This window comes from Toxorhynchites rutilus, chromosome 3 (genome assembly GCF_029784135.1).
Source record: "Toxorhynchites rutilus septentrionalis strain SRP chromosome 3, ASM2978413v1, whole genome shotgun sequence".
In the NCBI taxonomy this organism is placed as follows: domain Eukaryota; kingdom Metazoa; phylum Arthropoda; class Insecta; order Diptera; family Culicidae; genus Toxorhynchites; species Toxorhynchites rutilus.
Window position 1 is genome coordinate 283,742,793 of NC_073746.1, and position 12,347 is coordinate 283,755,139.

Here is a 12,347-nt window from a genome sequence, read left to right on the forward strand (position 1 = left end):
CCACACACTCCCATGTTTGTTTTGTTTTGTGTTTCGTTTCAGTAAATCATATAAGGGGTTAAGAAAGAAAATAGTGTGAGTGACATTTTAAATTTTCTCTTCATTAACTCTTTCTTTTGGCCATAACTTAGCTGCGATAACATTCCCAGGTTATATGACAATGTGGACGGTAGATCAAAACCTCAATTACTGGTTTCTATAGAATATTTATTTACGAAAGAAAAAGTTAAAATGAAGAAAATCGATCAAGTCACTCACACCCCTTTTCAGAATTCCATTGACAGAAGAAAGAATATTCCAGGTTTTGTTTCCTTCTAGCAAATCATGTTTCAATTCAGAATCACTGATATTTTGCAGCACTCCCACAACACGATTATTTCTAGCTTCATCTAAAATACAGTTTTTTGATACATTACTTATAAAGCAATGACAAAAGCATAGACATACTAATAATTTCGTGAAATAAATCGTATTTCAAACAAATCTAAAATGAAAAGTCTCTGTTTTTTTTATCACAAACCAAAATCCGAGCGCTCCACTTGAAGCCAATTTAAATTTGAGCTTTTTTTTATTCTGTTTACTGACGTAAAGCGGCAAAAAAATGGACGCCAAACAAACAGATCCCTTCCGTCCGCTCGTTGTGTATTGGGATAGAAATTGTAATTGGCGCAGTGTTTGGAATGCCCAGAACATTTTTGCGTACCCTGGCTAATTTCTACCCACTAATGGGTCCGGGCAGTAAGGTACTTACCCGGAACTAAACGGCACCCAAAGTGTTTATGTGGACACACATACAAAGTTGGCGTCCTTCCGTTATCTCAAGCGCAATCTCAAGTGCTTCCGTCTCGTCCCTCTCTCAAGTTTAATTTCTCCGCGCTGTCACCCGCATTAAACGAGAAAAAAACATAACGTGTAGCATAGCGCGTGTTGTCCCAAGGGAGTAAGTTAAACAATCCAAGGGAAGAAGCTGGCTACACTTATTTCCGTGCCCTGATGTTACTTATGTATGTTCCATCGTTGCTTTTCCGCTTCTTTATTGCACAATGCGGGCGGCAATGGCGGGAAGGAAGGAAGCTTCATAAACAGTTCATAACTATGTGCCTCGTGCTCTGTCCATAATGTATTACCGTTTGTGTCGCTTTGAAAAGAATGGGAACGAAACCCGCGGGGCAAGTCGGAATTGATTTTCCCCGAAATGGTTTGTGTTATTTTTTGTGTGTAGTGTCACAATGAGCACTCACAATTCATTTCAGTATGTGGGAAACGCAGCGAGGAAAATGCGTAAGTCAAACGGAGCGAACTTCCAAAAAAAATTGACCCCCGATGTGGTTTATGAACGGCCAAAAATAGACTTCAGCTGTAATGGGGAAAATCGAACTGTAATTCCGCTCGTGGAGACAGGAGGGGAACAACAATTTTCAATCAAATTTGTGAAAACTTCGATCAATTTGTGTACTAAACCATCCAGAATGTGTAACCACCCTTAAAACTCTCAATGATATCAGCCAACTGGCGAGTAACATTCGGTCCATGTACAGCAAACCACTAGGGCCTTAATGTTGGCTTTCAATAATCTGCCAAAAACAACATGCTGCTTCCACACATTTCCGCCGCATTAATTTAAAAAGACGAGCGGCGTTCTTGCGTTTGGCCTTTTCCGATGTTTAATCGGCTTCTCATTCTCGGGGGCACTTGATAAATACGATTTTGATCTGACGATGTTGGTGGTAGCATATCGGTGCGGGCGAAAGGCAGGTCCGTTTCGATTTCAATATTTTATGAAGCGGCAAAACGAAAATCTTATCGATGCGATTTGGTCGATTTACTCCGTCATTTTCTCCTCCTTCTCGGTTTCCTTCGCCGAGGCATAAGCGAAAGATGATTGCGTTGTTGCGTAATGGATATTTGTTTCGTGTTGGGTTTGGCGAGGAGAACAAATGTTTCATGCAAAAATACTCTACTAACAAATTTATTGAATTCAGCTATTGGACGAAACTTGAACGGTCAATTTGACTAGAACACATTTAATCTTCTGTCGGGAGCTAGCGGTTTTGGGATCGAGGTTTAGATCAGGTAGGGATAGGTGTATGGGGTCGCACTGTAGGCAGCAAGAGCGGGAGCGGTGTAGGCGGCCAAGGCTGGTGAACTGTAGGCGGCCAAGGCTGGTGAACTGTAGGCGGCCAAGGCTGGTGCACTGTAGGCAGCCAAGGCAGGAGCGGCGGAAACGATCCGGGCAGCAGCCAGTGGAGCCGGAGCGGCGACATACTTGGCAACCACTGGGGCAGCGACTGGAGTGGCCGCAACATAGGGGGCCGCAATGTTGTGGTTCACGGTGTGAGCGTTGTATGAGGTGGCGTAGGGAGCCACGACTCCGGCTGCAGCCAGTGGAGCAGCCACGGGCAGAACTCCGGCCGACACTGAGCTCAGGGCGCATAGAGCGAAACAGATCTGTAGAAGGGAAAGGGGCGAGAATTGATTGGTCGTTAATTGGAATGCCTGTTTGCTGTGTGTTTTTGTTTGCTTTGGCCAGCATATCACTTACCACAACCTTGGCGTACATCTTGATTGAAGGGTTGCTCTTTTGGGGGCGGTTTGAGTTGAATTGAATAAGGCTGAACTGACACTGATACTGTTTAGCCGCCCGTCGATAGCTATTTATATTGAAAGAAGATGCGATAGGTTTCCCTCCTCTCCACCATGGCCTAGTAGTGCTGTGCGTACGAGGATGGGGAGGAGTGATAAACGCCGCAAGGTCCTCGCGGCATGGAAGCGCACGTTCCACCATGGCTGCTGACGCGCTTCGCTCAAGTCCATTGGGCCAGCCGACGGCGTGGTTGCGCTGCAATAATACGTGAATAGAATTCCCAATATCGAAACTCAATTGAGCGTGTTGACTTTTAGATACTTAGAGATACACACACAGAGTGGCAGCTGAGAGCGAAACAGTTGCTCTGAAATTGTTGTTCGCTCTAGAATCGGAAACACTTCGCCATTAGCTTGACTCGTCAGTGAAGTACATAAATTTGAATCGCTAATGTCAGACGACTGCCTCCACTGTTGACCAATGAAAAGTATTTCCATAGAATTATGAATGGAATATTTGATGTATTGTTGAGTTTTTCAAGCTTAATTCGAGCACTTCTTATTTCCCTGGTAATCCATCACGAAATTGTGTGAATTTGTTCCGTGAAATCAGCGTCAGTGCAAATCATAAATATGGAAATGGGACCTTCTTTCCCCGAATTCCGGAAGAACGTTCGCACGTGTGTTTTCAAATGATGCAATCATGGAATATCAACCAAACGCCAATGAAAAAGGCGAAATATAGGATTATCCATATCGTTGTACGGAAAATATTTGACGGTATTTTTATAAATGTCAAACTCGGATGTTAAATTGGTGCAAAAGGCTCAGATTTGCTGTATTACAATATAGTTCGTCAGACAACCAAAAATTTGTCAAAGCATTTTTACAAACGTTCCGCCCACTATGTTGTGAAACATGATTGTGCTAGTTTACAGATTTCTGTTCACGTCAATTGGACGCCGAGATCATGATGTTAAGGATCTTCATAATCTTAAGCGACTGAAAAAATTCGTCGAGTAAAGACCATGATATTGGTTGAATTGGGCGGATTAAAAATTTACCTCAAATTGATCATATGAAAAAAATGACGAAATCAGAATTTTTATATTTCACTAACTGACCCGTCAAAATTTTGGAATTTGTGTTTTTGAATAGAGTTTATATCATCGACTTCGAAATAGGCAATCCACATTTTCCAACGAAGAATCCAATCTATGAACCAATTTTTATAGCTGTATCTTGAATTTGCTTGAATTTGTTCAAGCAACGTTTTTTTCGAAGCGGTAATTTCAGTTTCGGAAATAGGAAAAAGTCACATCCATGTCTCGTCGCCAGTAATTTTGCGTTGGATACACGTGGGTTCAGAATTTGATCGCTCAATCACGACTTCAGCCACTTCTTTATCCCATTTATTTATTTAAGGCTCATTAGCATTTTAGCTGTAACAGAGCCGAATTTTAATCGTGTACATGTCACATGGTTATCATATCTATAATTAGCACATTACACAGTTGCCATTCGCCAGTATTCCTTCTATACCATTACATATGGTACATTCACACAGTAGCCATTTAGGCGTAAGAGTATTCGTTCTGTTCTTCCATTATCCAGTTGGACCACCGGACAGCGGAGACAGTTGATTGATCATTGTTGAGTTATTTATAGAACAGTAGCCCGATGTGTCTGGGGCAGAACAGAGCAGTTGTATGGATGAATCGATCTTATTTCGACCGTGGATCGATCTCCATCGCTGATGATTGTTGCGTGGACGTAGTTATTCTGTAACAACACAAAGATGGTCAATGAGGGCCCTGAGTTTTGAACTCACGATCGATCGCTTACTAAGCGAACGCGCAACCAATGTGGCTACGGAGACCCCCAACTTCAGCCACTTGATTGCGATGAAATTTTTGAAGAAAATTAAACTTTTTTGGCCTTAATAGTGCTGCGACTTTTTTTATGTGCCCAATACATTAACCAACATGTGACGAACGGAACGGAACGAACGAACGTGAGAGTTATTTAATTCACGGGCTAACTCTCTCAAACGTAAATGATGATTGCCGAGCACCACTCCTTCTATTTTTTCGATATTTTCATCAGTTACTTTTACTCTAGCTGAAGTAAAAGTAACAACATGGGTGGGCTATATCTATGACATAACCGCAAGGTTGACGTGGGACTACCGTTGGCCTAGTAATCATTTGTTTGTAATGATTAAATTATTAATTGCATGAAACAATTTTTGAACTTCATTGAATTCAACATTTTTGCTGCGTAAGTAAATAATTTGAACAATCGCTATGTAATGTAAGGACCCTCGGTTTCGATAGCTGTGTTTGGGAACACATTTCAGTGGTAACAAAAGTTCCCAACAACTTGCATATATTTGTGATGCCAATTTCCCAGGCACCTTAGTTTTGATGGCTGTGTTAGGGAACACATTTCGGTGGGAAGAAAAGTTCCCCCGTTTGCATGTATTTGCAATGCCAATTTCCCCAGGCACCTCGGTTTTGAAGTCTGTGTTGGGGAAAACGTAAATCAGGCCAATCGAAACGAGGTAGTTAGGGCGTTCAGATAGCGTTCAACATTTTATAGTTATTCAATTGCTCATCTCAGGAAAAAATATATTTTATTAATTGTGAAGGATGTGTAGAAATATTTGCTTTATCTATCAATTTATCTATGAAGAATATTCGAGTTATAAGCATCCAAAATATTTCATTTTTTCTTGCATGTTCTGTGTTTAGGCTTTCATTTTACCTCCCCATATATTCGTTAGACGTAGTCCTACGTCAAAAATAACTTTCATGTTTTAGTTTCGAAAATAACAGTCCTTGATTGTGACCTCCAGTGATGGTATGATTCGGTTTGAGTAGGTTTTTGTTCTGATTTTTTTCGCTGTTTCTGATCTTTTTTACCATGAATATTAATCAATAATCCGAAGTATGGAATTTGTAATCTGTCATATAGATTTGATTTACAAATCTGTGTTTACCCGGTATTTGAAGTATAAATAAAGATTCTTAATTCTTTCTCATTGGTTATCTGAAATCTAAAACGTTCGTAAACGCTCTTTCGAATGAAACGGAATCTCAAGATAGTGTATACACCATATGCTCTGGGAAAAAATATGCACAGAATAAGTAAAACTTGTGAACTCGGCACGAAGTTGATTTAGTCCTAATGATTTTTGTTAGTCGAGTGGTGGATATGACATCTGCGAGAATTTCGGGTACTGTCGGATAATGTCCACGTATGGACTGCTTCAACATAAGGAATCAGGCGGATCGCGGTAGCCAAATGAGTACACGTTTTCTTCATAAGCGAAAGTGTATCATTCCATTCAAGGAAAAAAAAGTTTATTTAAGAATTTCATGCCAACTCGACTGGCCATTGGCAGCAACATATCAGATTGCAGTGAAACGTTGTGGGTATAAATACATTAATGATTTAAGCAACATACTTGAAGTCTTCAAAAAAGAATTAGACCACTTTTTAAAAATAGCCATTTTTGTCCTTTACATTTACAAAAAAATAATATCTCAAAACTGTAATATAGGGGGTCTCCGTAGCCACATTGGTTACGCGTTCGCTTAGTAAGCGATCGATCGTGAGTTCAAAACTCAGGGCCCTCATTGACCATCTTTGTGTTGTTACAGAATAGCTACGTCCATGCAACAATCATCAGCGATGGAGATCGATCCACGGTCGAAATAAGATAGATTCATCCATACAACTGCTCTGCCCTGCAGACACATCGGGCTACTGTTCTATAAATAACTCAACAATGATCAATCAACTGTCTCCGCTGTCCGGTCTAACTGGATAATGGAAGAACAGATAGAAAACTCTTACGCCTAAATGGCTATTGTGTGAATGTACCATATGTAATGGTATAGAAGGAATACTGGCGAATGGCAACTGTGTAATGTGCTAATTATAGATATGATAACCATGTGACATGTACACGATTAAAATTCGGCTCTGTTACAGCTAAAATGCTAATGAGCCTTAAATAAATAAATGGGATAAAAAAAAAACTGTAATATCTACAAAATTCCGGTCAACAATGAAATGTGGAAAATTGTTTGAATTTTCGTAAAAAAATACCAACATTTTTTTTAAAAAGCTCACAAAAACGTTTTTTTCTAATTCTCAAAAAAAAAATTAGGCTGTCAAAAAAGTCCTGCGATATTTCCGCGAGGTGTCGTTGTAAGCGCGTAGTTCTAGTTGTATTCATTGTATCGAGTCATACTATAGCTGGTTGTAAAGGTATTTTTGCGCGCTATAATATAGTCCTTGACAGTGTTTTGTTTGGTTAAGTCGTCCGTGAGTTATAGTGTCGCAAATATGGAGCAAAATAAAGAGAAAATCCGACATATTTTACAGTACTACTATGACAAAGGGAAAAATGCATCTCAAGCTGCCAATAAAATTTGTGCAGTTTATGGACCCGATACAGTTTCCACCGCACAACGATGGTTTCAACGTTTTCGTTCTGGTGTAGAGGTCGTCGAAGATGCGCCACGCTCCGGAAGGCCTGTCGTCGAAAATTGCGACAAAATCGCTGAATTATCCGAGAAAGACCGGGATAGTAGCAGCCGTAACATCGGCCAAGAGCTGGGGATAAGTCATCAAACCGTTATTAACCATTTGAAGAAGCTTGGATTCACAAAGAAGCTCGATGTATGGGTGCCACACACGTTGACGCAAAAAAACATCTTTGACCGTATCGACGCATGTGAATCGCTGCTGAATCGCAACAAAATCGACCCGTTTCTGAAGCGGATGGTGACTGGCGATGAAAAGTGGGTCACTTCTTTGGTGACGGGCCAGAAGCTCTGGGAGCTCGGATGGGAGGTTCTTTTGCATCCGCCGTATAGTCCGGACCTTGCACCAAGTGACTACCACCTGTTTTTGTCCATGGCGAACAAGCTAGGTAGTCAGAAGTTAGCCACAAAAGAGGCCTGTGAAAATTGGCTATCCGAGTTTTTTGCCAATAAGGAAGCGAGCTTCTATAACAGGGGTATTATGAAGTTGGCATCTCGTTGGAAACAAGTCATCGAACAAAACGGCGCATATTTGACTTAAAACAGATGATTGTAACTAATTTTATGAACAAATGAAAATTCAAAAAAAATACCGCAGGACTTTTTTGACAGCCTAATATATGGATAACCCGTATAATTTCTAACATGTCACCCATATATCGGGAGATGGGCACTCTTACGAGGAAAAAGTTTATCTAACAACAACTTTTTCATGTTTTCTTTGATAACTAATTTTATTCAAAAAGTAGTGTTTTACTCCTAAATTTTCGCGATTGACATGTTCTTGACATGTTTTTAAATAGAAAAAAGTTTGAAGAACATGTAGATTTCGATACTTTATCCATAAAAATTCTACAAGTTTAACATAAATAGTAATTTTTCAAAAGAAAGCATTAAACAGTTTTTGATGGAAAAACATTTTCCCTGTAAAAGTGCCCATCTTCCGATGTATGGGATACTTGTTGGAAATTGTAAGGGCTATTCACACATTTTATTTTTATTTTAACAACATTCATTTTGGAGCAAAATTAATTACAATTTTTCAAATATTTTGTTTTCAGTGCAATTTTTCTTTAAAAAATATTTGTTTTTTTGAAAATGAAAACAACTTCCTGCATTTCATCCTTTGACCAAAATTTTGTAGATATTATAGTTTTTGTCACAAGACGGCGCCAGTGGTTGTATGGTTAGCGTAACAGTCTCACAATCCGATCGGCCTGGGTTCAATCCCAGCTGGCGTCGTTGGGATTTTCTGAGGCGAAAAATCTCTGGTTACGTCTTCCTTCGGAGCGGAAGTAAAAGAAGTTGGCCCGGCTCATGAGTTGTTGAGTCTGATAGGTAGGAACAGGTGGAGTCGCCTCCCTGATGTCGGTGATTGGCACTAAAGTGGCGGAAATAGGCCGACGAAAAATAAGCGAAGATAAAAAAAAAAATAGTTTTTGAGCTATATTTTTTTGTAAAAAAATGAAGAAAAAAATGCTGGCCCTTTCCTAAGACGAGTTGGCATGACATCGGTTTATTGAGAACTTATTTAGATGCAACTTCAAACAAATGATTACTGAGCCAACGGTAGTCCTACGTCAATCTTGTGGTTATATGAAAGATGTAACCCACCCCTAGTTTTATAAAAAAAAAACTTCAGTGTATAAACACAAATACGTATCGTAATACTTTGATGTATATTTGATTAGAATAATTTTGATAATTTAAGTTAGTAAGCATGATCCAAAAATTCATATTTTCCCGGTCATCGGTCTTATAGTTTGGAAAAAGTTGAAAATAAAAAATATGTTTTGTTTTTTCTACCCTCGCGCCCACCGTGCACCGTGAGTTTCTATGGCTAAGAACATCTCGTACAGGCGCGTTCGATCCAATGTCCAAAAAGTTAGCCTCTACGGTCCAACGCGCCCGTTCTCGGACTCCTGGTCGGTCATACGCAAACGTGCGCTTATGCTAATTTCGTTCCAAATTTCGTTGCGTAGGCGATCGCGATTGGTTGGTAGTGTCCGCAATCGATTTGATATGCAGTCCGCACGTTCAATGAATGCAAATCACGGATGGGTCATTTAAATTGTCACATTCTCGTTGTTCGACTGACCGTGCGCTGGCGAGCGTAGTGTTGGGTAATTAGAGCGCCTGTGTGTGCGGTCGGCCTCCCAATGGCCACGTCGTCATCGGTTAGGACGATTTTATCCGCGTTAAATTGTCAGCCAAGGTCAGGGAATTTTGTTTTGAGCCGATCTGGTTTATAGCACCGATGGGGGAGGTGGAATTACTATATAATTGTGGCCTGGTCGCAACCAAAGGCACAGTTTGTCATCTGCAACCAAAGCAAAAAATTCTCAAACTTCAAAATGTTCGCCAAAGTGGTAAGTTTGATCATGTTTCCTCATCGGCTGAATTGGGGAACAGTGAACGAGCATTTTTATTCTCCGTAGATCTTCTTCGCCATTCTGGCAATTGCTTGCGTCGCCGCCAAGCCCCTAGTTCCCGTGGCTTACTCTTCCCCACTGGTGGCGTCTCCAGCGCTGGCTGCCTACTCCGCTCCGCTCACTGCTGCCTACACTGCTAGCCCATATGCTGCCTACCCATACACCGCCGCTGCCGCCTTCCCATATGCCGCCACATATCCCTATGCTGCTGCCGCTGCTTTACCATACACCTCTCTGGTGCTGTAAGTTTGCCATCGACCGACCACAACAAATCTGCTGATGATCTTTTATCAAAATGATTATTGAGTTCCCATCATAATGATTACATCTGTTACGTCAAGCATTGAAAGCACTTAAAAAAAAACCAAAAAATTATCCAGCGAAGAAGATTCGTGCGGAACAAAAATATACCACCAAAAATTGCAGAACCTGAACGATTCTTTTTCTTCAAATTCAATCCGACTCCCGAATTCCGCCGCGGCAGTTCCCGACCGTAAACAAATAATAAATCCCAAAGCGAAACGATAAAAATGATAACAATACGTATGTTTAGTAACAACACCGAGTGCGGGGGGACTCAGTGCTCTGATCCTTGTTTATGGAAATAAGATTATTATTTTTTGATTAGGATCGGGATTATGTGACCGCGCCACCGCAGTTAATTTCTGGCTCGTTAGGTTTGAGGATTTCTTGTTTTGTTTTCTCGTATTTCGCTTCGTGTGCTACGCTTCGGGCGCGTTTTGTATAACCACACAAGCCATTCGATCGCGTATGGTGTTTGGCTTCCATTGTTGACAAACATGGGAGGAAGGGCTTGAGCTCTGGTTCCCCCAACTTCATAATGTGGAACAATTTATGACTTTCTTTGTGGCCACAGCAAACGTTTGCTGGCTGTCTTGGTTCGCCAAAACGGAGCAAAAGTTTACTTTTTTCTTTTGGTACGGTGAGGTTTAATTGCACTGGATTTATTTCAAGAATCATTCAATAATGGTATATCATTGGATGCCAGGGTTATGTTATTTGTGTTGTATTCCGTTAACCTTGTTTTTTACACGCAATGTTACATCATACAATAAGAGTCAGCCACAGTCAGGTGCATTAAAATAACTCCCGGAACTTCCATTGATCTGCTTCATGAATGAAATTGCGAGAGCCGTCCCAGAAATACTTAACCTGGAGTATAAAAGGCGTCTGTTGCACGATAGAAAATGTTATGGACAAAAGAACTATGTATTATTCTTTTAGCTAAAAAGACGCTTTGCTTCATTTCCATTTGTTTGAATATTTCAAATGATAATATGTTTTGTGGGAAAATGAATTTAATTAATCAATTAACTCTTTATGAAAATTTGGGTGGTTTGGAAAATAACCTTTGGTATTGCCATTGGCGTTATTAGATTCGATTTTCGTTGAACTCTGATGAGTTTTCATTTTACTACACAATTTCTCAATTGCTTCACCCTTCTATTAACCTTCTTCTTCAAGGTTTGTTTCATTGATGCTTTCTTTTATTCGACGAAGATTTTTTAGTGCTGATGACGTTGTCTTGAGTTATAGAGGCTTTAATCTTCTTTTGTTCATTCACCTCCAGTCTTGAAAAGGGACAGTTCTAGACCTAAACCTAAACTCTAATCTCCTGGCCTTGAGAAAGACCATTTGGACGCCCGGTTGCTAGCTGAATGAATCGTGAGTGAGTGATGTTCTGGGGTATGCAAATATTGTGCTACCAAAATTATGTCTGAGGGAATGCACCAGACGGAAATTATGTATTGTGCTACCAAAATTATGTCTGAGGGAATGCACCAGACGGCACGCAATTCAATGCGGTGTCGTAACCGAACAAAATTGCATTACAAATTAAAATAGTTATTAACGTTAACTTTATTTCATAAAAACGTGACCTGTTTTCTGATTTGGCACCCTTAATGAAAGACGTAATTCTACGTCAAAAAATTCGAAGATGAGAAATGGGAGAAGTTACTCGATGAAGATCCATGCCAGACATAAGAAGAACTTGCAGAAAGTTTGGGAGTAACACAATAAGCAATTTAACATCGTTTAAAGCAACTCGGAATGATCCAAAAACAAGGCAATTGGGTCCCAAATGTGTTGAAGCCGAGATACATTGAAAGGCGTTTTTTACCTGCGAACAACTGCTTCAGCGACAGAAAAGAAAAGGTTTCCTGCACCGAATCGTGACTGGTGACGAAAAGTGGATACGGTACGACAATCCTAAGCGTAAAAAAGCTTTGGTTACGACAACGCTCGGCCCCATGTTGCAATTTGTGTCAAAAACTATCTGGAGAACATCAAACGGGAAATCCTACCCCACCCGTCGTATTCACCAGATATAGCTCCCTCCGGTTACCATTTGTTCCGGTTGATGACACATGACCTGGCTGAGCAGTGATTTGCATCCTATGATGATACCAAATAATGGGTCGATGACTGGATTGCCTCAAAAGACCAGCCCTTCTTTCAGCGTGGAATCCGTATGCTACCAGAAAGATGGGAGAAGGTTGTAGCTAACGATGGACAGTACTTTGGATAATCTGTGACTTCTTTTCTTTTTATAATAAAACGTTGAACTTTTCAAAAAAAAAACGCTGGAAACTTATTTGTGCTCCCAATAGTTTTATGCATACTTTTCCACATACACGGCCCAGACCGAGAAAGATATAGATTCACGGTTTTGCTCTCCTTTTTACTCTTGAAAACACTTTCCAACTTCATTTTATAATGAGGTGTAATGTTATCATACATTTACGCAACAGCA

At 40.4% G+C, this 12,347-nt stretch overlaps 3 protein-coding genes across 5 annotated transcripts in view; 2 read left to right on the plus strand and 1 right to left on the minus strand.

Annotated features, from left to right (window-relative positions):
* LOC129779180 (furin-like protease 1) overlaps positions 1-12,347 on the plus strand; it is a 511,125-nt gene that overhangs the window by 75,918 nt on the left and 422,860 nt on the right. The window lies entirely within an intron of this gene.
* Positions 1,941-2,643, minus strand: LOC129779182 (vitelline membrane protein Vm26Ab-like). The gene is made up of 2 exons (XM_055786480.1): positions 2,543-2,643; positions 1,941-2,448 (listed from the first exon to the last, which is right to left on the minus strand). Exons 1-2 carry the CDS (start codon positions 2,558-2,560, stop codon positions 2,065-2,067), a joined length of 402 nt encoding a protein of 133 aa, XP_055642455.1. The 5' UTR covers positions 2,561-2,643; the 3' UTR covers positions 1,941-2,064.
* LOC129779183 (uncharacterized) lies at positions 9,365-10,005 on the plus strand. Its single transcript, XM_055786481.1, has 2 exons — positions 9,365-9,508; positions 9,578-10,005. The coding sequence occupies exons 1-2, from the start codon at positions 9,494-9,496 to the stop codon at positions 9,815-9,817; spliced, it is 255 nt and encodes an 84-aa protein (XP_055642456.1). The 5' UTR covers positions 9,365-9,493; the 3' UTR covers positions 9,818-10,005.